At 45.8% G+C, this 26,721-nt stretch overlaps 1 protein-coding gene across 1 annotated transcript; it reads left to right on the top strand.

The window, feature by feature from the left end:
• Nucleotides 1-330: 330 nt before the first annotated feature.
• PPDPF (pancreatic progenitor cell differentiation and proliferation factor) lies at nt 331-18,859 on the top strand. The gene is made up of 5 exons (XM_040331696.1): nt 331-468; nt 13,350-13,443; nt 14,031-14,108; nt 16,592-16,688; nt 18,457-18,859. Exons 2-5 carry the CDS (start codon nt 13,389-13,391, stop codon nt 18,563-18,565), a joined length of 339 nt encoding a protein of 112 aa, XP_040187630.1. The 5' UTR covers nt 331-468; nt 13,350-13,388; the 3' UTR covers nt 18,566-18,859.
• The last annotated feature ends 7,862 nt before the right edge of the window (nt 18,860-26,721 follow it).

The raw sequence follows: 26,721 nt of genomic DNA, 5'->3' as shown, positions 1-26,721 counted from the left end.
CGTACTGAATTACGCAACAAAGTTACATAAAGTGCCTTCCCACGGTCGTGGGAACTATGAATGGCGCCTCTTGTTTCCCGACTCTAAGGAATTCTTCGAGGGATCGCCCTCGATAAATCCAACTTTCCAAAATGACTTCCGTCCGCGACTAACAGGCCAGCTGCTTTGGTTTTTAAAAGCGTAACGTTGGAAAATTGCAACACATAATCTGAGTTCTCCTTCAGCCTTCTTCTGTGCCCAGGTCTGGGGGTTGTCACTCTTCCCAGCTGTCTCTACCCCTCCCCCCTGCTGGCCACTCCCACCTCTCTATATAAGTCGGCTCCACCTCCACTCCACAAGCTTATTCTCAGTGATTCAATCTCTGGTCGTGGAGAACAGTCCCAGCTTCTCCTTCTCAAATGGGCCCCGTTGCCTAGCGTCTAACCCCCTAGAGCCAGGCTCCTGAGGACGAAGCAAGTCGGAAAACAGGTAGGAGCGCGCCTCGAAGTCATCCTCCATGTTTGTCTGTCTGTCTGTTTGTTTGTTTGTCTATCTCAGAAAACAGGACAATCCCTCGAAATCCTCCATCCATCCATATCTATCTATCTATCTATCTCAACAGGTAGGACTATATATATATATTGGCATTCCTATCTACATTGTTCGTTGTGTTCCGATCCCATCATAGGATCGATCGGCATAACACAAATCGATTTCTAACAGCCACCAATTGCTTCTTTGCATCCGACTTTGAACATACAAAAAACGATCCAGACCAGGCAGACATTTTCCAGCATGCTGGTGATCTTTCCCCCCCCCCTGTCCCTGGTCCAATTTTCTTTGTTTATTGTAAACAACGCCTTATAGTGGCCATACAGGGAACGATTTTATATCCGATCGTTTTTATTATCCGATCTGGAGAGATTGTCTGATGGCACCATATTAGTGACCATACAGGGAACGATTTTAGATACGATCATTTTTAATGTCCGATTGGAAAGGCAGTTTGATGGCGCCTTATAGTGACCATACAGGGAACGATTTTATATACGATCGTTTTTATTGTCCGGTTGGAAAGGCAGTTTGATTGCGCCTTATAGTGACCATACAGGGAACGGTTTTATATACAATCGTTTTTGTTTTTTTTATCAAATTGAAAGACTGGGAAGATAGTTTGGCGCCTTTTATTGGCCATACAGGGAATGAATTTATATACAATCGTTTTTAATATTCGTTTGGAAAGATAGTTTGATGGCGCCTTATTGCGGCCATACATGGAACGATTTTATATACGAACGTTTTTATTATTCGATCTGGTAAGATTGGTTGATGGCACCTTTTTATAGTGGCAATACGGGGAACGATTTTATATACGATCGTTTTTATTATCCATTTGAAAGACTGGGAAAGATAGTTTGATGGCACCTTTTATTGGCCATACAGGGAATGATTTTATATAAAAAAAATTAGAGCTGCGCTTTTTATTTTATTTTTTTATCTCTAAATTTTTTTATTTGTATTTTTATGTTTATCTGACATATGAACTGCAGCAGTGTTTTTCATCTTTATATTTTTTTTTTTTTTTTTTTTTTTTTTTGATTATAGTGTCATACTATTCCACGTTCATTTAGACCTGCGCAGTATTTTTCCAATAATGATTTTATATACGATCGTTTTTAATGTCCAATTGGAAAGCTGGTTTGATGGCACCATATTAGTGGCCATACAAGGAACAATTTTATATACGATCGTTTTTAATGTCCGATTGGAACGATAGTTAAGCGCCTTCTAGTGGCCATACATGGAACGATTTTATATACGATCGTTTTTAATATCCGATTGGAAAGATAGTTTGATGGTGCCTTATAGTGGCCATACAGGGAACAGTTTTTTTTTTTTTTTTTGTGTTTTTTAGATACGATCGTTTTTTATTATCCGATCTGGAAAGATTGTTTGATGCGCCATACACCTAGCGACCATATCTGCTTTCCTGCATTTTTTTTTTTTTCATGCAAATCGATCAGATTTAATCTAAATCTATCGGTTTTGCTTAAAAGTCTTTCTGACGATCCCTATCGCCAATCATATTATCCGTTCGATCCGATCGTTGCATGAATGGCAACCATTAATCGCAATGAAGTGTCAAAAATATTGTCATGATCACTTTTTTATTTTATTTTTTTTTGTATATTTGTTGCCTCTTCTGTGTATTTTTGTTTTCTTTGTTATCTATTATTATTTTTTTTTTTTTTTGGTATATATTTTTTTTTTATTATTATTTTGTGTGTGTGTGTGTGTGTGTGTGTGTGTGTGTGTGTGTGTCTCTCAAAACAAGGAGGGGGAGGATATGAAGAAGAAGGGAAAAAAAAAAATATTATATATATAAATATTTTTTTTTTTTTTTTGCTATCTTTTTGATAAAGAAAAAGAACAAAGTGCTGATGCTTCCAATGACACGAGGAGGAATGGTACTTATTTCTTCCTCTGTTGTTGGTATTTGGGGTTGCGCTCTCACTGGTGTTTAGATGGCGTTGTGTCATCTTTTAATCGCCCTCAATGTGATGGTGTGTCAGTGCTTAACGCACGCTAAACGCCACGCATCCTGTTTACGTGCCTTTTTTAGATGTAGCTTTGTGCACGGCCCTAGGGTTTTCCATAGACGTTCATTATTTATCAGGATGTGGGATCGGCCAAATTGTTTGTTGTGTCACCATGAGAAGTGCTGACTACGGTCGCTGACTAAGAGGACCGGAAGCGCTGACTGGGACATGGAGCCAGCGACCAATCGGAACTCGTCTGTCACCGTTCTACTGTTAACAGCTGTTGCCGATGGCCAGTTTGCACAGTAATAAAGAACCAATGGAGGCAGGCGACCGATCGGTCCTGGCCAATCCCATGCTCTGGGACCTTCACTTTATTTCCACCACTGGGATTTATTATAAATATTATGTTTTTATTTTTATTTTTCTCATTACGACTTTTATTGTTGTATTAGACTAATGATACATGGGTACTTCACCAAGCAGGGCCTCCTGATGGGACAGTACTCTTATACCGGGCCCAATTGGCTTGCCAAAGGGGGCCCTGGTGTAGCATCTTATGGGACCCCAGGATTTCCAATGGTGGGCCCGAATATCCCTTACTTTTCCAAATGTCAACGAGCAACAATCGATCGCTATTCTGTAGGAAGGGGTCTGTTGACTGAATTGGTCGAAGAAGACAATCTTCTTGACCAATCCCATGCTTCACATCTTTATTTCCATCACAATAGACATTCAGTTTTATTGGATTCTTTCTCAATTCCAGTCCTAAAGGCGACCCCCAACAGGTCATGTTTTCAGGCTTTCCATTATTTTCCACGGGGGGATTTGATTCGTTCTGCAGCCGTTTCATCTGAGGGAAATCCTGAAAACATGACCTGTTGGGGGCGCCTTGAGGACTGGGGTTCAGAAACGCTGCTTTTTATATAGTGTATATATTCAGCATTCATCTGATGGCATCCTCCAAATCGCCAAGACTTCTCAACCGTAAATGTGCAACAGTCGGTCACTATCCTCTCGGAAAGAGTCCTGCGAACGATCGGTCGTGAAGGACGATCTTCTTGGCTAATCCCATGCTCCCAATCACCTCACTTCTTTGTATCCATTGCAGTCACTTTTATTTTTTTATGTTTCTTTTTATTTTATCATCTGGTTTTAGGTTCTATTCACTTTTGTGCGACTACAAAGTCGCCGGGAAATAGTCGCACCCCCATGATTCCCATTAATAAACCATTCATATCTTAGCAACTTCAAGTCGCTGCGACTTCAAAGGAGCGTGTACTATTGTAGTGTATACTTTGTCAAGTATAGTATATAATTCGGTATGAGGCTGATGATCCAAGGGCAAGCGCAGAATATCCTTGACCGTAAACGTGCGGCGATCGGTCGCTATCCTATTGCAAAGGTTCCCGCGAATGACCTGTAGCGAAGATGATCATCCCGACCAATCCCATACTCGGAAACAATCGCTTCACACTTTTTTTTTTTTCTTTATTACTATTACTTTTATTATGTTTCTTTTATTATCATTCAGTTTTGTGTACTTTCTATATAGTTTATCATTTGGCATTAGGCTGACTTATTATAATTATTATTTAATAATTTTGTATGCTTCTTTTATTTATCATTTACTTTTTATATATAGTCTATCATTCAGGTTGATGATGCATAAGTACTCCACCAAGCGCAGGATATCCTAAATTTTTTCAACCCGTAAATGTGCGACGATCGGTCACTATCCTTCGGAAAGAATCTGATTGGACAGTTGGTCATAATGGAGGCTCTGTTTCCACCATTGCAACCCCAAAGTCGTGCGATTTTTGCAATGTGAATTATTATTTATTTATATATTTTTTTTTGATGCAGTGTCATGCGACCGGTGAGAAGTTGCCCTGAAGTCGGAACAAAGTAGTGCAAGAACCTCTTTTTTTCGAGTCGCACCAATTAGAACGGGGACCATTGAAATACATGGGTTTTGACTTGTCATGCGACTTCACATGTGTCAAGTCGCACAGCAACTCGCAGTAGTGGAAACGGAGCCTAATGGGATATATAATATAAGGAAATTTATTAAGCCAAGGTAAAGCAAACCTACAAAGTATTGTCGGCGTAACCTGATTCCCATTCCTAAGGGTCAACAAAGGCGGTGAGAACCCCCGACAGCAAAGCACCATTTGCTAGATTGCCAGCTCTTGGGACAAAAGCCCAGGGCATTGTAATCCCTGTTTAGCTGTGTCTTTTGTTCTTTGGCCACCATTCAGTTTGTTTTTCTCATCCTGTCTATGTGGAGGGAGGAGGGGAGAGCTGCGGCTGCGGAGGAAGGAGGAGGGGGGGGGGGGAGAGATGTGGCTCAGCCAGTTCTAACTAGTTTTCAAACTGTAGAGAAAGAGAGACTTATTAATCATCCCTAACCCTTCCCTGTCTGGGGTTTTCAGTTTCTGTAATTATCTTCTAACTGCATCTAAACATCAACACTCGCATGCTTGTGGCGCATTACATTAAATCGCCCCATTGAAACAAAGGGGCTGCTAACAAACCTTTTACGTCCCAAAAAAATCGGACGTGACTTTTTTTTTTCGTAATGCACCAAAATAGAGTCGTGGCGCGCTGCAATGTTGCGTCGGTGTTCCATTCGAAACCAATTGCGTGTTACGTAATGCATGCCAGAACGCACGTTTTACCGCAATGGTGGTCGTGGTTCGTCAGCATGCAGGAAAATCTGTGTAATTCGGATTGCATGTTATTTGCAATAGGAAACCTGGCTCAAAAAGTTTGAGTGGCCTTTTGCACAATCGAATCCTTTAACCCAGGGGTGTCCAAACTTTCGAAACAAAGGGCCGGTTTACTATCCCTCAGACTTTAGTGGGGCTGGATGTTGGTGTCAGTGGGAGGAATGGTGCCCCCGTTGTTGGTGTCAGTGGGAGGAATGGTGCCCCCATTGTTGGTGTCAGTGGGAGGAATGGTGCCCCCATTGTTGGTGTCAGTGGGAGGAATGGTGCCCCCATTGTTGGTGTCAGTGGGAGGAATGGTGCCCCCATTGTTGGTGTCAGTGGGAGGAATGGTGCCCCCATTGTTGGTGTCAGTAGAAAGAATAGTGCCCCCATCATTAGTGTCAGGGGGGAGAAATGGTGCCTCATCATTGGTGTCTGTGGGAGGAATGGTGCCCCCATTGTTGGTTTCAGTGGGAAGAATGGTGCCCCCATTGTTGGTTTCAGTGGGAAGAATGGTGCCCCCATTGTTGGTTGGTGCCCCACCATCCACTCACCCAACAAAGTAAATTCAATATACTAACTACCTACAAAACCATCCACAACTCTGCCCCCCAGCTACATCACTGACCTTGTCTCTAAATACCAACCTAATCGTTCTCTTCGTTCTTCCTAAGACCTCCTGCTCTCTAGCTCCCTCATCGCCTCCTCCCATGCTCGCCTCCAGGACTTTTCCAGAGCCTCTCCAAGCCTATGGAACTCCTTACCCCAATCTATCTTCTATTCTATTAGCTTTTAGACGATCCCTGAAAACCCTCTTCAGAGAAGCCTACCCTACCCACACCTAACAACTATATTTTCATCTGATCATCCCCCCACAGCTACTACCCTTTGTTCCACTTGACCCTCTCTTCTATAATGCACGTTCTAATGAGCAGGGTCCTCTGATCCCTCCTGTATTGAATTGAATTGAATTGTATTGTAACTGTACTGTCTTCCCTCATGTTGTAAAGCGCTGTGCAAACTGTTGGCACTATATAAATCCTGTATAATAATAATTATTGGGTTAGGGGGAGAAATAATGCCCCATTGTTGGTTTCAGTAGGAAGAATAGTGCCTCATCATTGGTTTCAGTAGGTAGAATAGTGCCCCATTGTTGGATTCAGTAGGTAGAATAGTGCCCCATCATTGGGTTAGGGGCAGGAATAGTGCCCCATTGTTGTCAGTAGGAAGAATAGTGAGAGGAATAGTGCCCCATCATTGGTGTCAGTAGGAAGACGAGTCCCCATAATCGGTGTCAGTAGGAAGAATAGTGCCCCATTGCTGGTGTCAGTGGGAAGAATAGTGCCCCATCATTGGGGTTAGGAATAGTGCCCCATTGTTGGTGTCAATAGGAAGAATAGTGCCCCATAGTCTGTGTCAGTAGAAAGAATAGTGCCCCATTATTGGTGTCAGTGGGAGGAATAGTGCCTCATTGTTGGTGTCAGTAGGAAGAATAGTGCCTCATCAGTGTCGGTGGGAGGAATAGTACCCCATTGGTGTCAGTGGGAGGAATAGTGCCCCCATTGGCAAGCAAAGGGCCACATCCGGCCCCCGGGCCGCACTTTGGGGACCAAAACGTCTTTATGAGCGTGGCGTGATTTGGGGTGACTCCACCTAATTGGCCTCTTTCTCCTTCTAGATCTCACCATGTGTTTCCTTTTACAGGGGAGAAAGGGGGAACCGTTCTGGAAATTTGCCAACATGCTGTAAAATCTCCAGAGCTCTCTAGCTAACTGTAGCGAGTCTATACCGGATTGTACTGAATGGCCGTCCCTGTGTGATAGTTTGGCACGAGACGCAGACAAGCGCCGTGTATATCCGATTCCTTATGTACAAATGTGAACCAGCATCCCTCTGAAGCTGGTTAGTTCCTGCAGGCTTTCCGGACCCCTGCAGGCGGACTGTAAGCTCTTGAGGTTCAGGAATGTGCTGGTCCCAGCTGGCAGGGTCACATCTACTTGGACAGCTGTGTTTTTTTTATTTTTTCTTCTGAGTATACTGGTGTAAACCGGTCATGGCGAGGGTTGAATGTGCATAGAGTGCAGACACAGATAGCAAAATTCCCCCCCCCCCCCACCGTTGACAGGGTCAGCATTATAACTAAGCTCTTCTGTAATGAAGAATAACAGGACGGATTGTAGAATTATGGCACAGGTCAGCGCTCCCTTTATTGTATTGCGTCTGTCTGGTTGGTGCTCGTCAGTGTAGGAACAATAAGGGATTGCGTGTTGATTGGCATTAACAGGAGGCTTTGCTTAGAGCAATACTGACAGTTTTCACTTCAGGCGCTTTAATTCGAGGTCTAGTCTCCCGTCAGCTGAGGCTGCGTTGGCACCGACTGGACCAATGGGCGCTCGTGTAGAGCAGGGACCGTGCCAGCTGTCGACGCCACCGACTGAGGTTAAATAAACGGGGCCATGTTGGGTAACGCAGCCTTACTGGAGGATTCTGGGTAAAAAGTGGCTGCTTGTCTACACAAGAGGAACGGCGAAGAGCGCGTAGGCTTGTTGAAATTGCGTGTCTTCTCATTTTTGTAAAATCTTAATTAGATCTGATTGGACGCAGACGTCAAAGACGATAATATGCTGTAGGACGTAACCTGTGTGTTGTGGCGCATTGCGCTTTAAAAAAAGTCTTTTTTTTTGTGTCATGTTGGCAGCCTATTCATAATAATAAAGGGCTGCTTTGATGCAACGCACATTATATCGCGTTCCGTAACGCAACGAATCGCCAAATGAACCTCAACGCCAAAAGTTTATAATAAAGAAGTAATTCAAAATCGAAAGCTTTCATTTCAGAATTGATCACATGCTCTGTAAACAAAACGATCAGAATTATTGATTGCTTTCATCTTCTACACTAAACATTGGCTGTACTATTTCACCCCCCCCCCCGGTCTGTGGCTGCCAACTTGTCACGTGTGACCTGGCCTAAAGTGCCAAGGCCATGTCCAACATTGGCCTTGGCAATGCCCTGCGCACAGGGGACGCTTGTAAACCTATATATTGTAACACTATTCCGTCTATATGAACTCTGCCGCTAAATGTCCCAGGAAAATATGTGGTCAATGTTGGCAGGAACTGGACACCGCCGGACATACGACTCGCGGTATTTCTGTACCTTTGTGCACCCATTCACCCCGACACCTGTCAGACAGCCCTGCCCTTCCTGACCTCCCTACTTTGTCTGTTCTGTAATTAGAATCCCACAATGCTGGTTATTTACAGTGTAAACATGGCCGATCCCTGCTGATATTGTATAGACGGGAGAGCAAACAATTCCAGGCTTACCTGCAGCACAGGTGTGACCATTATTAGCACTCCTCATAAGATGGCTATGAACTCCTTCCTTTCATACACAAAAACCGATCAGATTCCTCCACGCATGCTGTATATGAATCTGCTGTACCGGCCATTGTATTCAGACAGGCTGTACTGACAGCTGTCGGAATAACAGAACAGTGGCTGCATCTGATTGGACGCAGTTGCTGGTTTTTGCCTGACCATTTTCCAGCTGGCTCCTTCCATTTGAAGAGTTTCTTTTAGTCCATAAATTAGCTCTGTGACCACGCTAAGAGGACTTTTCTGTCAGTAATGTCCTCTGTGACCCCACTGAGGAGACATGTGTCATTAAATGCACTCTGTAACGCCACTAAGGATACTTTTCTGTCAGTAAATGTTCTCTGTGGCCTCGCTGAGGAGACATGTGTCAGCAAATGCACTTTGTGACCCCCGCTAAGGAAACTTTTCTGTCAGTAAATGTGCTCTGTGACCCCACTGAGACATGTGCCATTAAATGCACTCTGTAACGCCACTAAGGAAAATTTTCTGTCAGTAAATGTTCTCCGTGGCCTCGCTGAGGAGACATTTGTCAGTGAATGCACTCTGTGATCCCACTAAGGAAACTTTTCTGTCAGTAAATGTACCCTGTCGCGTGCCCCCCCCCCCAAGTCCAGGAGGTCAGCCAGGATGCGAGACTTTATAATTAGTAAATATGCTTGGTGACCCCATTGAGGAGACTTTTCTGTCAGTTAATGTGCTCCATGACACTGCTGAGGAAACTTTTCTGTCAGTAAAGTGTTCTCTGTCACCCCCGTGAGGAGATTTTATAATCGGTAAATATACTCTATGACCCCACTGAGGTGACTTTTTGCAGTAAATGAGCGCTGTGACCCCACTGAGGAGACATTTGTCAGTAAATGAGCCCTGTGACCCCCCCCCCCCCCTGCTAAGGAGATTTACCTATCGGTAATTGGGCTCTGTGTGATCCCACTTTCAATTAAAGGATGCCATATGAGAGGGGACTGACTGGGTTCTGAAAAGTCCTGTAAGCAGCATCTTTGGGGCGGGTTGGGAACGCTGTATTTAGCGCTGAAAAAACGCCCTGCCCATTGGAATGAATGGGCAGCGCTTCCGAAGTCCCTGAAAAGCGATTCGGAAGCGCCGCAACACGAGTTTTTAACTCCCTTCTTTGGGGTTGAAAGTGCCTCGCTAGCGGCTGAAAAAGCACCACTTAAACCGCGGTAAAGCGCCAATGAAACGAGCGGCACTGTACCGGGAACATGGCTCCAGTGTGAAGGAGTCTTAAATTCCCGCTTTTTTTCAATAAACTGAATTATTTGATTACGGGCGTTTGGATTTTTGTGGGAAAGATGTTCAAGGTGAAAGTGGAAAATTCGGATTGTTCTGTGTATGGCTGGTTCTATTATTGCTATTTTCCAATAAAATTTTAATGCGGAAAGCAAACAGACACGTGCGACAAACGATCGCTTTTTGTGTCCAATGGATTTTAACCAGTTGCATAAAGCATTGGTGGGTGGCCAGCAGGAACTAAGACTGGGTTCTTGTCCTACAACATGGCGGCTGACCATAAGGAGTTAATCACAAAGTCTGTTCACATCTGTGTCCCATCACAGCTAAGTCCATGCACACCCCCCCCCCCCCCCCCACCTGGATCACATTGTACAATCTCTGCTGTGTATAGACAGATAGGTGAGAGGAGAAGTTCATCTTTTGCACCACACTACTAGGGTTGCCCCATCCATCCCTTTAATCCAGAACACACATTAATTACACAGGTTCTGTGGCCGACTAAGGTGGAAATTAAATTCACTTTGTGCCTTATCTGCATTAAATCGACCTCAGAACCTGTGTCATTAATGTATCCTGGATTAAAGCGGGGGTTCACCCTTAGAGGGCACTTTTCCCCCTTAGATTCCTGCTCGTTTTCTCTAGGGGAATCGGCTATTTGTATTAAAATATGTGCAGTACTTACCCGTTTTCGAGCTGCATCTTCTTCCGTCGCTTCCGGGTATGGGCTTCGGGAATGGGCGTTCCTTCTTGATTGACAGTCTTCCGACGGTCGCATCCATCGCGTCACGATTTTCCGAAAGAAGCCGAACGTCGGTGCGCAGGCGCAGTATAGAGCCGCACCGACGTTCGGCTTCTTTCGGCTACGAGTGACGCGATGGATGCGACCGTCGGAAGCCTCTCGGAAGAATGTCAATCAAGAAGGAACGCCCGCTCCCGAAGACCCATACCCGGAAGCGACGGAAGAAGATGCAGCTCGAAAACGGGTAAGTACGGCTCATATTTTAATACAAATAGCCGATTCCCCTAGACCGAACGAGCAGGAAGCTAAGGGGAGAAATTTTTTTTTTTTCGAAATGGGTGAACTCCCGCTTTAAGCCCTGGTTCACAGTGGTGCGTTTTGACATGTCAAATCTGCGGCATTTGCACTGTCCTAATCAGTGCGGCACTGCACCGATTTCAAAAAGTAGTTTCTGTACTACTTTTTGCGATTTGCAGAAACCTGCACAGACGTCTCTGTAATCGCGGCCGAACTCGGGACTGCCAGTGGGAGTGAAATCGTGCGAGTTCAGCTGAATTTGCACGCCTTCACTCCCGCAGCCCAGTGTGAACCTGGGATAATGTGCCAACCCTGCATGCTACACCTGTATTTGGGGCATAAGAGTTTTTTCACACAGGTGTTGAATTGCACAGCAGCCTTAAAGCACCTGAGTGTTTTGGTTGTGTTGCTCAGGCATTCATGTTGTGTTGGGCAATGCTCCTCAAATGCCCTGTGAGATGTTTTTGTTTATTTGTACAAGGCTAAAATGAGAAATGATTGCTTTTAACACTTTGCAACCACACCTTAAACGCACTGTAGACGCCATAGGTGTGTTTATATTGCATTTATGGTTTGTTTTAATAGTTTGACAGGTGTTGATGCTTTGCAACCACCGCCATTCACTTCTATCACGCTGCAGTGTGCCTCGTTCCGCTCTCTATTTTAATTTGTGTGGCATTGTGGTAAATCTGACCCAACTGCCTATTTTTAACGTCTGTGTAAAAGAGCCCTCAGGCAGCTGAGCCACAGTTTCCAATGCCCCTGCCAACCACTCGTACTGTAAAAGCCGCTGGATGGGGCTGTTCACGTGGTGCAATGTTCTGCTTCTCGGCCGTGGAACTTTTAAGTGGGGCTTAAGAGTTTGACAGAAGGTACCACCTGGCCAATGGGGCTGCGCCACAACTGTGTGCAATGCATGCAATTGCGGCGTTGTAGTGTAACATTATAGAGTAAAATCAGGAGGCATTATAATGCCTCCTCCCTGCCTGTTAAATGCTCTCAGAAATGTAGACTTTTCTATCAGAAATGTGCTCTGTGACCCCACGAAAGAGACCTCCTATCTGTAAATAGGGCCTGACTCCGAGGAGAGATTTTGTCAGTAAATGTGCTCAGACCCCACTAAGAAGACTTTTCTGTCAGGAAATGTGCCCGTTCCCCCCCCCCCCCCCCCCTTGAAGACTTTAGCCAGTAAATGTGCTCTGTGACCTCCACTTACAATTGAATGCCAACTGGGAGGGGGTCGACAGGGCCACCTATGGAGCAAATTCCACCAAGGAGGAGACCACTTTCTCACCCAGGGAATAGGACTAGGTCCAGGAGGTCAGCCAGGTTGCGAGACCTTCTAAAGATCATTAGCATCAATATACACAAAGTGTTGCCAAGGTCTCCAGGTGTCATGGAAGATGGTCTCCCTGTTGTGCAAATAGCTGTGAGATCATCCTCCATGTCCCTAAGTTCATTAACTTTGGAAAACCCACAAGGATTTTAACGGCGGGTTCTCCGATCTCCAGCCTAGGGGGATGCAAGCCTTGGCGGCATTCGATAGCTGAATTGTGAGGGAAGCTTTATATTAATGGGACGGTTTTAAGAGATGCAAAAAACAGGCAGCAGGGTTTCCCTCCAGGTCGACTTTTAGGCAGGTGCTTGACGGTACCGATCACCTCATGCCAAAAAGGCCTAAGTTTGGGACAGTCTCATAAGATATGGAGCATTGTTCCCTCTGCATTGCCATGTCGCCAACATGTACTAGGGACCTGGGGGGGGGGAAAGTGGTGTAGAGCAGTGGGTACCCTGTACCATCGGGTCAAAATTTTGTAGCTGGTCTCTTGGATTCTAGTGGCCATGGAAGTCTTCTGGCCAAAGTGCAGGATCTTCTCCCTCTGCAAGTACGTGAACTGGGTTTCAAGGTCCGATTCCCTTTTAGAGAGAAACCCGGGGAATATACCACGTCTCTGGTCAGATTAGTAAGGCGTAAATGAAAGACTATGACGGATCGGCTTCTGACTACGGCAGATGTGCTCTAGTTGTGTGAGCTGGTGGAGAATACCTGACGAGCACAACCACGTACAGAGAAAATTACGCATCTGAAGACTAGTTGGAGCCCCCTTTGACTAGGGGCCTGTTAGCCAAAGCTTTTCAATTACTTTTGTATTCATCGGTGAGGAGTATCGGGAGGATTTTGTTGCTATGTCCCGATTGGGGAGTTCAAACCCCTTACTGTTGTACCCAAAACCAGTTTTAAAAAATCTAATCGAAGATATGAGTCAACCCTTCTCACTTAAGGCCCAGTGAGCCAAGGGTCATTGTACCTTCTAGATCAATTTTGTGCACTAACCTTACCTTCTCAATGGGTTTGCATTGTTAAATGAGCCATTGCACATTTCTTATTGCACTTCATGACTTTTCTAGAATATTCTGATGCTCACTGTGCGTTTTTTTTCTTCTCTTCCAGGGTTTACATCATCTTAAGTAAAGCAAGGCTTGAACCATCATGGCTTCCATTCCATCAAGTGGCTCACTCGTCGCAACCCACGACTACTACCGAAGTGAGTATCTTCCACCCAGAGACCATGGAGTATAGGAAGTAATCTCACCACATAGTCATGGGGTGGCATTTATAGAAAACCAAATCGATAGTTATTAAACTAAAGATGCCTTCAGCCAGCCAAAGATGGTCGTTGGTGGCTGGAAAAACACAAGAATACCATGATGGAACTTTTTTTTTTTTTTTTTTTCTAGTTGTGTATACAGTGCTGAAGGGTTTGCACCAATGTCAGGTCTTTATCATTGTAGAGTCACGGGTAGGAAGCAAATCTTCTTGAGGACCTTTCATTCCAACCTTTTTCTGTCCTGTCCACAAAAAACAAACCTGTCTGGAATTGCACTTTAAAGACGGCACCCCCTCAGCCCCACGTCATCCATAGACCAGTGTGGTGAAGCCACCCCCTGTGTTTTTCTATTTACTACTGGGATTTCGCAATGCGTGTTTAGGTCATCCCTTATCATGATCATCAGGAGTTCTGTCGCTGATTAACCTTGCCTGTGAAAATAGTTGGCAGGTCCATCTGTTTTTTGTTTCTCATCCCTTAGTTCTAGGTCATGGCGATATAATAACATGTTTGTCTTCTTACAGGACGCCTGGGATCCACCTCCAGTAACAGCTCCTGCGGCAGCGTGGACTATTCTGGAGAGGTCATTCCCCACCACCCAGGTGAGTCCCACCACCCCATACAGGTTGCATCCTTCCATAGAGGTGTGTCACTGAGTTATGTATATGTTTCCATGGACCGATTGTCTACAGTGTTCACTACTCTATGATAAGAGTCAGGCGATGGGTCGCACCACCCCATCCAGATCACGGCCTACATAGAGGAGGTGTGTCACTGAGTTATGTATATGTTTTCATGGACATTGGTCTGATAGTGCAGGGTTCAATATTCTATGATAAGAGTTGGGTTATACAACTTATGTACTTGTTCTCCAGGGTGACTATTGGTCGATGACCTGCAATAGGCAGGAAATAAACACCATGAGAAGGGGGAGGTCCAAGAGAAAATATATACGCCTCAATATTTAAAGTTGCGTGTATAGCCAAAACTTTTATTTAGTTTTAGATGGAATATGGAAGGGCCAGACCCTCTTAGGGTTTTTTTTTTTATTGCTGTCTGGGGAGATTCTCCCTCTTTGTCTTGGCAGAATGTGATGGGGAATGCGTCAAACTACAGCAAATCTCTTATCCCCTACTGCAATGGGGTCGATGAGAATCAACACTAAGAGGAGCATTCTATTGCTTGTTTTTCATGTTTGTGGAAAATGTGTATTTCAATATTTTTTTTACAGTATATAAATCTTTTGATACTTTATCTTATTGGTACTGTCAAAGTCCTTCCAATTTAGCGTGTTAGGCTCCATTCACACCTAGGCGTATTTACGCCCGACGCTGGAGGGGTGATTAACATTGTCGGCTATGGAGATGGTTCACATCTCCACGCCAAAATGCCTAAGCTCAAAACAAGTCCCGGACCCTTTTTTTTTTTTTTTTTTTTTTTAAGGCGGCTTTCGGCATAGCTGACAATGTAAAATCACCCCTCCGGCGTATTGTAGGCTAAACGACGCGTTTTGTCGCGGCAAATCGCGCTACAATACGCCACGTTCAGGTGTGAATACAGCCTTGGGGTTGTTTTGTGTAATCGATTTTCCAGGATAAGGTACCGGACATGCACTATTCATTTTTTTTTTTTTTTTTTTTTTTTTTGAGGGCTCTCTATTGAGGCCCTCCTCCCAATCCTTCTTTCAACTCCAAAGTTTTAGTTTACAGATGCATATAGTGTTCACCATCCTGGCGACCGTTCTCCCCAAGAGTGTAGAAATCCCAAATTTGTGAGTTAAAGGAATGGAGGGGAATTCTTCCAATGGGGACAGTTGTTGGGTGACAACTAGAGATTCCCTCACTTTGGTAGGATTTTCCCCTTACTTCCTTCACTTCCTCTTTTGGCCATGAGACAGGAAGTAAAGAGATGAGTAACAGACATGAGCTTCTCGGACTGCTGCTTCTTTTTTCACTGTCCGGTCACAGGTCAAGGGTTGGTCTATGAGGAAGGGGGTTAAATACTGGTCATCAGACCTTGGGGCATTAAGGCTACTTTCACATTGCAGCGTCGAGCCGCGGTGACGGTATAGCCGCGCTATTTGTAGCGCGGCTATACCATCGTGTTTACCGCGATATTCGGGCGCTAGCGGTGAGTTTTTAACCCCCCCTAGCGGCTGAAAAAGGGCGGTATTACTGCGCTTTCCCATTGATTTCAATGGGAAGGCGCGGTGAACACACCGCTCCTATACCGCGGTAAAGATGCGGCTAGCAGGACTTTTGGAGCGTTCCTGCTAGCGCATCGCTTCAATGTGAAAGCCTTCGGGCTTTCACATTGAAGACTACAGGGCATGATTTTTTCATGCGGTATAGCAGCGCTATTTTTAGCGCTGTACCGCATGAAAAACGCCCCAATGTGAAAGGGGCCTTAGTGGCAGAAATAAGTTCTACAGGGGAAAATTAATGAAAGTAAATGCTGAATACCAGGTCTAGTGGCCCAGCTTACAGGGGGAAGGGTCTCTGAGCAATTCTGTCCCTGCTGGCTTGCCCGCAGGACAGGATGGACCGTGTGACATATCTATGCTTGGTGAGATAAAATGACAGCATCACACAAGGACATGCATAAGAGGACTGCAGACCTCCATATTTTTTTGAGTGGCCTTTTTTTTTTTTACCATTGGATCTTTTGGAACAGTTTTGAGGGATGGACAGTTTAGGCTTTTTTGGGGTGCAGGAGATGAGGTGCACTTTTTGGCCTTTGGGTCTCTTGCCATAGTTTAGGGACAGGGAAGGTGTCCTTTATGGGTCTTTTGGAATAGTGTAGGCCTTTTTGGCTGTTGAGCCTGTTGGAATAGTTTAGTCCTTTGTTTTCTGTGGTGGGCAGGAGTGCCCTTTTTGACCATTGGGTCTAGTTCTACTTTAAGGCTGCTGTCCACATTGTCCAGGTTCATATTTTCATATGGAAGGCTATAAGTGGTCATAGTTCTTCTTACCTTCTATGGTCATATATGGGGCGGAGGTGGGAAATGTTAGCGGGATTATTGACTGTTTTATTGGATATCTTGGAGGATATCTTGGAGTTAATCTGACGTCTGTTCTTCCTGCAGGTCTCCCAAAGTCGGATCCTGGTCACTGGTGGGCCAGCTTCTTCTTTGGTAAACCACCTCATCCCGTCATGACCACTGTTTCTGAATCCCCGGAGAAGTAAGTGGATTGGCACACGTGACTAACAATGCATGCATGACACCTCATATAATTACATCTGTTGCATACATTCCACCACCATTGATGGGGCAACTAAGTGTCTTATCTCATGTCTCCACTTTGCCCTATTAAAGATAGGAGAACCTGAAAAATAACAAATGCTAAGGCCATTCCATATCAAGCTGGCCGGGATGAAGTATGTATGCTGCTGCTGGTCTCCTCACCCTATTGGTTGCATGGCTGTCGTACCGCTTGCCTTCCGGGGCAATTTTGACATTTCTCACATACATGTTAAAATTTGTGCAGCCAAATTATTAAACGCTAATGTTTATAAATTAATTTTGGCGCACACAAGCACAATATAATCCCAATTTTGGGGTATAATTTAAAAGCTGATGTTGCGTCAAGTAAATGGATATCGAATATGTCAAGATTTAAAATTGTGCATGGCTGTATAATAATAATAAGGGGATGGTGTAAAAAAAAAAATGTCCCGATGCAGAAGCGAACAGATACGCAAGTCATGAACGCATAAGTAAACTGTTCACACCACACATGTGAGGTATCGCCGCAAACGTTGGAGCGAGAGCAATATTTCTAGTGCTAAACCTCTTCTGTAACTCTAAATGGTTAACCTGTAAAAGAAAAAAAAGTAATGCATCGCCTATGAAGATTTTTAAGTATCGTAGTTTGTCACCATTTCACGAGCATGTGCAATTTTAACATGTGACATGTTGGGTATCTATTTACTCAGCGTTGCATCTTTTTTTTCATAAAACAAATTGCATTTGAAAAACTGCTGCACAAATAGTGTGACATAACGTGCAAACGATCGCCATTTTATTTCCTAGGGCAATGATGGTGACCCTTGGCACCCCAGACGTTTTGGAACTACATTTCCCATGATGCTCATGCACTCTGCAGTGTAGCTGAGCATCATGGGAAATGTAGTTCCAAAACATCTGGGGTGCCAAGGTTTACCATCACTGTCCTAGGGTCTCTGCAAAAAAAAAAAAAAACGTATATATTTCGAAAATTACTTATAACCCCCCAAATCTTCTAACAAAGAAATACTGATTTAGCCCAGGTTCGAAATGAGCTGGGGAAATGACGCCATGCGAGTTCAGCTGAACTCGCTCAATTTCACTCCCGCATCTCAGTCCCGATTGCGGCATCGATTTCAGACATCTGTGCATGTTTCTGCACAGTGGTCAATAGAAATCGCACCCCGAAAAAGCAAAAAAGTACTACAGAAACTACTTTTTGAAATCTATGCGGCGCCGCAAATGCAGCGTCGCACCGATTAGGACAGTGCCTTTGCCGCCATTTTTGACATGTCAAATCGCACCAATTTGAACCAGGGCTTAAACTTGTAAACAAAAAGTGCCAGAAAAGGTTTGGCCTTCAAGTGCTATTTTGATCCCTTCTCTGCCTTCCAAGGCAGCTGACCAAACAAAGATCTGTTTAATCGGCTGCTTCCCTAGCTGGGGAATGACGATTTTGAAACCGGAAGTGATGAAATCTTTGCCGTTTCCGGTCTCATTCATCATAGAGAAGGTAGAGGAACATCCGTTCCCCCACCTCTAGCTCTTCTGTGGACAGCCGACCTGACTGCTTACTGGGGCACCAGGATCCATGTGACAGGGTGGCCCACAACCCAACCGAAGCCCCCACTGTGTGATGCCCCAACTGTGTGATGTTCTAAAACTTAGGCCAGTCCTGTTGCTATTTCGAAGCCCACTAACCTCTGTGTCTCTCTTGTCTACAGCTCAGGAAGCATCCGTGTGACCAATGGCCTTATCCCTTGTGGCCTGGCTCAGGAGGCGGTGAGGAAGAACGTCAGTGAGACCAAGACTGACTCCAGCGCCTCCGCCTGACCCCGCTATGCATTCCCCCTCCTCACCGGAAAGACGCTGGGTGATGGAGCCCATTCCCCACCCCCCATCCCCCACAGGCTGATCCCCCCCCCCCCCCCCCCCGTAGCTTTTGGTCGTCGCTTTTTTTTTTCTTTTTTATGGTTTTTATACAATGAAAAAATAAATAAAAAGTAACTTGTTTTTATTACATCTGTAACACTGAAACATTCTTAAATTTTTTTTGTTCCCCCTCCCCCACCTACGATGCCTTGTTTTTGTTTGTAATTGTCTAATAAAGTTTGGCAGCCTGTTAAAGACTGTTTGTGTAATTTTTCATGCAATTAACCCCTTAGTGCAGGCACCTCTTGGCCCTTTTAAAAGGTATCAGACACTGGGAGGCGGGCACTTGACCAATGTGATTGGCTGTCGCAGTGATCACATGGTCGGAAAGCTCCCGATCGCTACTGTCTTTGTTACCCACTGGTAACTGCGGCGGGTGCGTTAGGGTTGCCACCTGTATGGGAATGACCCGGACAGTTCGGGTTTTGACAGTTTCTGTCCTCCTGAAACCCGGACATACCTCCCAGCCACTGAGGAAACTTGGTGGGGGGTCCATACCTCCAGGCCACACCCCCCCCCATATCCTTCCATTCAGTGCCGCTTTTTTTTTTTTCTCCTTTCCTTTTTTTTTTTTTTTTTTTCTTGCTCCAGGCCTGGCTGCCGTAGGTCAGAGTGGAGGAGGGCATTGCAGGAGACAAACGCATGGTCTGTGTTGTGGGTGCTCAGTACTGGTGGGAGCAGTGGGGTGGGCAGAGTGTAGGTGCTGGGAATTCGGGTACCTCATGGGGCTCCAGCAACCATTTCTGCCCCATTGGTCTGGTTCCAGACAAGTGGAGTGGTGTGTGTGTGTGTGTGTGTGTGTGTTTTTTTTTTTTTTTTTTAAGCTTTCCCATGGTGCTAGCAGTGGGTAAGCGGGTGCTTCCACAGCTCCCTGGAGGGTATGTGCGGATTACTCCTTCTGACTATGTGTCTGTCAGTCCGAGCTCCCCACCACCTTTCCAATGTTCAATGTTCCGTCATAGCACAACAGCTGATTTTATGATCCGGTTATTATTGTGTCGGTGAGACTGTTCTGTTGCGGCGCCCAGGAAGAACTGTGCATGCACTCTACGTCCTACCACAACACCTGATTTTACAGTCCGCTGTGAGACTGTGTTCTGTCGAGGTGCCAGGGTTGTATGGCACATGCGCCATACAGTACTGCACAACAGCTGATGCGCACATAGTATGCGCACATAGTAGGAGGTATCTCTTGCTGGGAGATGCGGCAGATGTCATTTCACGGGCACAATTGAAACCTATACAAACAGTGGGGGGGGAGAGAGACCGTAGTTCTCAAATTGTGCCTCGCTGTTGCGGAGCGGCTTTACTGTGTGCTGATGGTCCGGTTTTGTCTGTGTTGCAGGGCGGGTTTACTGTGTTGAACGGCTGGTTTTGTCTGTGTTGCAGGTTCCAACAAAAAAACAGCCCTTCAACACAGCCACAAGCTGCCCTCCAGCAGCAGCGATGCACAATCTGAGAACTATGCCCCCCCGCTGTTTGTATGGGTTTAATTGTGCCTGTGAAATGGTATTCCCCGTCGAGATCCTTCCTACGATGTGCGCATGCGCCATGGTTTCATCAGGGCAGCTGTTCGGCAAATCAGCTGTTGTGCAATCCCGTACGTTGCATTCGCAGTACATTCCGGGCACTTCTTGACAGAACACCGGCACCCGCACAATAGCCGACTGAAGACGTTTTTCAGTCAGATTGTGCCAATCTACTCCTTTTGTCACTGACATCCTGTAAGCTGAGATGGAGCCGTTACATGGGTTAGAATGATCCATCCCATGGACGAATTGGCATGTTGGAGGTCCCAGAGTTCTCCCTTACATCAGAGTCTGCAGAGTCCCCCCCTTACAGTGTAAGGAAACTCTGTGGATTCAGAAGTAAAAGGGGAACTCTGTGGATTCAGATGTAAAAGGGGAACTCTGTGGATTCAGATGTAAAAGGGGAACTCTGCGGACTATGTATAGTTTTATACCATAAACATTGCTGTGCGCTGCTAAAGTGTTCGGGTTTGACTTGAAGAAAAGGTGGCAAACCTACCTATAAAGCGCCTTGTTCAGACACTTCCTGTTACCAGGTGCCAACATTCTGCCCTTGTATCCCAACTATGTCCCTTGTCACACTGGCGCCCCCTGGAGATGAGAAGTGTTTTTTTTTTTTTGCAATCGGCATAGGAATGGTCCAGAGTTGTCACCATCATGAAACCAGTCCTGAGAGGCGCCATTATACAGACATCACTGGAGTGCCTGCAGTTAGGTAGTGGCTGCAAGGGGATCAGCAAAGGATGAAAAATAAGGTGAAACAGTATTTTATTAACACAAAAAATTGGCAGCTGTTCCTGATACACAGAGAACAGAGCAAACACAATGTTATTCAGTTCTGTGTTCCTGGCTGGGCTCCCCGGGTGAACACAGTGTGCTGGCTGGGCTCCCCGGGTGAACACAGTGTGCTGGCTGGGCTCCCCGGGTGAACACAGTGTGCTGGCTGGGCTCCCCGGGTGTAAACAGTGTGTGCTGGCTGGGCTCCCCGGGTGTAAACAGTGTGTGCTGGCTGGGCTCCCCGGGTGTAAACAGTGTGTGCTGGCTGGGCTCCCCGGGTGTAAACAGTGTGTGCTGGCTGGGCTCCCCGGGTGTAAACAGTGTGTGCTGGCTGGGCTCCCCGGGTGTAAACAGTGTGTGCTGGCTGGGCTCCCCGGGTGTAAACAGTGTGTGCTGGCTGGGCTCCCCGGGTGTAAACAGTGTGTGCTGGCTGGGCTCCCCGGGTGTAAACAGTGTGTGCTGGCTGGGCTCCCCGGGTGTAAACAGTGTGTGCTGGCTGGGCTCCCCGGGTGTAAACAGTGTGTGCTGGCTGGGCTCCCCGGGTGTAAACAGTGTGTGCTGGCTGGGCTCCCCGGGTGTAAACAGTGTGTGCTGGCTGGGCTCCCCGGGTGTAAACAGTGTGTGCTGGCTGGGCTCCCCGGGTGTAAACAGTGTGTGCTGGCTGGGCTCCCCATGTTTATACAGGTGCTCCCCGTCCAGGGAGGGGGTCATGTGATCTCCATCTGCATGGGAGAGAGCACACTCCCTATAGGCACAATAAAAAGCATCTGTTCTAAAGGACGCATGGAGGAAACATTCTGCATGCACAAATAACTGCACATTATCACTTCTAAGCTGATAAATAATAACGATAGAAAATAAAAGAAAAACAGGACGGCAATAAAGCCAGGGCGCGTTTGGTCAGGGATCCCCCTGGCAACTTCCCCCCCCCCCTTTTTATTTTTTATAATTTCTTTCTTATATGATTTCAGTTGTGGATAAAGGAAGAAAATGTTAGAACCTCTGTCAGTGGAGAGATTTCATTGTACTTCCTGCTTGGGTGACCATGCAGGAAATGAAGGGAAATCTGCCCAGTGGGGGGCACAGCAGAACTGACCTAGGTTCATATGTTTCCTGACAGATGGGATTGTATTGCTGTCTGTGTCTCCTTCAGAGAGATTCAGCTAATTTCCTGTACAGGTGACCACACAGGAAGAGAGGGGAGGGGGTTTTGCATACAGTAATTAAACTCTGTGGCTTTAGATATACATTTGACTCTATACAGTACTTGTCAGGCTGTATTTTAATGCAGACCACCCTAGGTAACGCCTGCATGATTGGAAGAACTCAGAGGTAGCCATTTCTGTCCAGGAGAGGAGCCGCTACGACTGTGCAAGACTGGAGGGAAGGCCGGAGGAGAAATCTGAAACAGCTATGAAGAAATTTGGAGACTGTGACCTCATGAAACCGGAATAAGCCCGGTGTCCCCGGTGGAATTAATCCTGCAGCTGCTGTCTTGGCGGCACCCAGCCCCCCAACCCTTCCATTCTCTTCCTATCGTGTCTCCATTCAGAGTGCCCTCTAGGTGCTGCTTCCATATAGAACAGGGATATGCAATTAGCGGACTTCCAGCTGTTGCAGAACTACAATTCCCATGAAGCATAGCAAGACTCTGACACCCATAAGCAAGACACCCAGGGGCAGAGGCATGATGGGACTTTTTGGGTGGGGACGTTTTGCAACAGCTGGAGGTCCGTTAATTGCATATCCCTGATATAGAACGTCCACCCATGTATCAGAAGCCTGGGGATCCATAGAGCAACCAGGCAAAGAGAACTTTCAAAAGGACGTTTCAGTAATGGCAGCCTAGGAATATTGGTGGAGGAGCACTGTGATAGGACAGGTGATCTATGGGGAGCACTGTGATAGGACAGGTGATTTATGGGGAGCACTGTGATAGGACAGGTGATCTATGGGGAGCACTGTGATAGGACAGGTGATCTATGGGGGGGCACTGTCATAGGACAGGTGATCTATGGGGAGGGCACTGTGATAGGACAGGTGATCTAGGGGGGCACTGTGATAGGACAGGTGATCTGTGGGGGGCACTGTCATAGGACAGGTGATCTATGGGGAGCACTGTGATAGGACAGGTGATCTATGGGGGGTAGTGTGATAGGACAGGTGATCTATGGGGGGGCACTGTGATAGGACAGGTGATCTATGGGGGGTAGTGTGATAGGACAGGTGATCTATGGGGGACACTGTGATAGGACAGGTGATCTATGGGGGCACTGTGATAAGACAGGTGATCTATGGGGGACACTGTGATAGGACAGGTGATCTATGGGGGGCACTGTGATAGGACAGGTGATCTATGGGGAGGGCACTGTGATAGGACAGGTGATCTATGGGGGGCACTGTGATAGGACAGGTGATCTATGGGGGGCACTGTGATAGGACAGGTAATCTATCTTTTTTCTTGCTTATTTTTCTACATAGAGTTTGGTGTACATAGGAGAGAACAGGCCACGCCCAGGCACACTGTTATGTATTTTGTTATGTATGTTTGGATACAAAGTGTTCTCCTCCCTCCTGTCGGGTTAATAAATAGAGCAGTTTAGAAGACATGGCCCCAGGCCCTCCCTGTATTCTTGCGACCTTTGTCCCACTTCCTATTCTGGATCCTCATGCAATATAGACACAGGGAGGTGTAGGGGGGGATCCTGACAGGCGGACGGGACTCGTGGGGCGACACAGGGGGGGACTGTGACCGCTAAAATGGACGCATATAAAAAAAAAGCATTCATACTTGAGCATTTTATTCGCAAAATCTCACGTTACGAAACGCACACAAAAAGAACGTGTGTGGGGCCAATCTACTGTTAACAACGCCGTAAATGCAGCAAACAGATGTTCCCTCCTCTAATTGACCCTCAGGATCTGAAGGCACGTTTTCCATCTTGAAGGTCTAAATCGGGGGTCGGACATTTGGCGAGATCCCAAATATCACCGCGATCACATTTATATCCTATCTCCTTACTGATCCCCCTTTTTTTAGGACTATGTGCGCCTACGGAGCCAATGGCACGTTTTGGGAAAGGGTTCAGGGACTTTCTTTCCGCGTTTCTTGTGCATAGGGCAGCCCATTGGAATCAACAGGCTGCCCTACGTGCAATACGCAAAGACACAAACCGCGCTCGGGCGCCCCCATAGGGGGAAAATATGCCTAAAAATCAGTGGCGGCTGGTGCTCAACATTTTTGGGGGGGCGCAAACAAACTGAAAAAAAGGGAAAGTCCAGAGGGGGGGATCTGAGACTGCTGGAGGAAGAAGAAGCTCAGCCCACCAGAATCCACTCATAACAAACTAAAATAGGGTTTAGGGCGGATTGGGGCGTTCCGGGGTCACCTGCTCAAATGTTTGCTGGATGGAGGTGAAGTATTTATTCTGTCTTTGCTCCACCACTTTCTAAAGCAAATAAACCTCGGTGTGCTCAGGTTTTGTTTATCCAATCAGGTACACCGAGTTACTTAATGGGCACAACAGGTGTACAGACCTTCGAACTCAGCACAGGGATCTCACCAATAGCGCCCCCTAGAGAGGGAGAAGAAAACTGACAAATGATAGAACGCTCTGCTTTGTACTGAACACTGAGGAATCAGTTTTGGGTGGAGTGCTCCTTTAACCACCGGGCATTTTCACCCCTTTGCTGCCCAGGCCAATTTTCAGCTTTCAGCGCTGTCGCACTTTCAATGACAATTCCGCGGTCATGCAACACTGTACACAAACAGCATTTTTATAATTTTTATAGAGCTTTATTTTGGTGGTATTTAACCACTTAACCCCCGGACCATATTGCTGGTCAAAGACCAGAGCACTTTTTGCGATTCGGCACTGCGTCGCTTTAACTGACAATTGCGCGGTCGTGCGACATGGCTCCCAAACAAAATTGGCGTCCTTTTTTTCCCACAAATAGAGCTTTCTTTTGGTGGTATTTGATCACCTCTGCGGTTTTTATTTTTTGCGCTATAAACAAAAATAGAGCGACAATTTTGAATTTTTTTTTTATTTTTTACTTTTTGCTGTAATAAATATCCCCCAAAAATATATAAAAAAAAATTTTTTTTCCTCAGTTTAGGCCGATACGTATTCTTCTACATATTTTTCGTAAAAAAAAAAAACGCAATAAGCGTTTATTGATTGTTTTGCGCAAAAGTTATAGCGTTTACAAAATAGGGGGTATTTTTATTATATTTTTATTATATTTTTTCTTTACTAGTAATGGCGGCGATCAGCGATTTTTTTCGGTACTGCGACATTATGGCGGACACTTTGGACACATTTTTGGGACCATTGGCATTTTTATAGCGATCAGTGCTATAAAAATGCATTGGATTACTATAAAAATGCCACTGGCAGGGAAGGGGTTAACACTAGGGGGCGGGGAAGGGGTTAAGTATGTTCCCTGGGTGTGTTCTAACTGTAGGGGGGGTGGCCTCACTAGGGGAAATCACTGATCTTCTGTTCATACATTGTATGAACAGAAGATCAGCATTTCTCCCCCTGACAGGACCGGGAGCTGTGTGTTTACACACACAGCTCCCGGTCCTCGCTTTGTAACGAGCGATCTTGTGTGCCCGGCGGCGATCGCGCCCGCCGGGCACGCGCACGGGAGTCGGGGGAGAGCGGGGGACGCAAATAAATAATTATTCTTCATAAATTTAGACCAAAATATATTCTGCTACATTTCTTTGGTGAAAATAACCCAAATCAGGGTATATTTTTTAGTTTGTAGGAACGTTATACAGTCAGGGCTGTCTTAATGAGAGGACACACCTGGGCACTGCTCAGGGGCCCCAGTTGCATGGGGGGCCCCTGCACTTTCCCCAAAGCAGCAGGTCCTTGAGCCCACGCTGCCCCAAAATTGTGGGCCCCATGATGGCACTGAGGGTGAGAGATACACAGGGGAAGCAGTCTGCCTCCTACCTACTTGATGTCTGTTTACCTGCACTGTCATCATTGTAGGGGCCCCAGAGCATTACTTTGCCCAGGGGCCCATGATGCTATTAAGACGGCCCTGTATACAGTCCACAAACTATGGTATATATCTGAAAATCGATCAATCCTGATGTACTGACAATCTAATTTCTTGAGGCCTGAAAATGCCAGGACAGTACAAATACCCCCCAACATGACCCTTTTTTGGAAAGTAGACAGTCCAAGGTATTTAGTAAGAGGCATGGAGATTTTTTTAAATTGTAATTTTTTTTTGTCACAAATGTTTTCACATACTGTCACTAGTGCAGTACAGCATCATCATATAACTGGTGTGGTGGTGATTAGGAATACTGACTGGTGACAGACAGAAAGTAAAAAATAAATAAATGTGCTTTAATAATTTGTTTTATTTTTTATTACATTTTTCTTATTTTATTTTTTTATGACACACTATGACCAGAGCAACACAGTGTTACCATAGTAACAATGTAGTATTCCGGGGAAGTGATCAGGAAGGATTATTTTTTTTACACATTTTTTGCTGTTATAACTTAAAGTGGTTGTAAAGCTTTTGTTTTTTTGTTTTTTTTATAACAAAAATATCATACTTAGCTCCACTGTGCAGCTCGTTTTGCACAGAGTGGCCCCGATCCACGACTTCTAGGGTCCCCGGTGACTCTGGCGACTCCTCCCCGCATCAGATAACCCCCCAGGAGAATGTATGACTCGGCCCCGCCCCACGTCATTGGATTTGATTGACAGCAGCGGGAGC

The sequence above is a fragment of the Rana temporaria genome, chromosome 12 (genome assembly GCF_905171775.1).
Source record: "Rana temporaria chromosome 12, aRanTem1.1, whole genome shotgun sequence".
NCBI lineage: Eukaryota > Metazoa > Chordata > Amphibia > Anura > Ranidae > Rana > Rana temporaria.
This window is presented reverse-complemented; position numbering and strand designations above follow the sequence as displayed.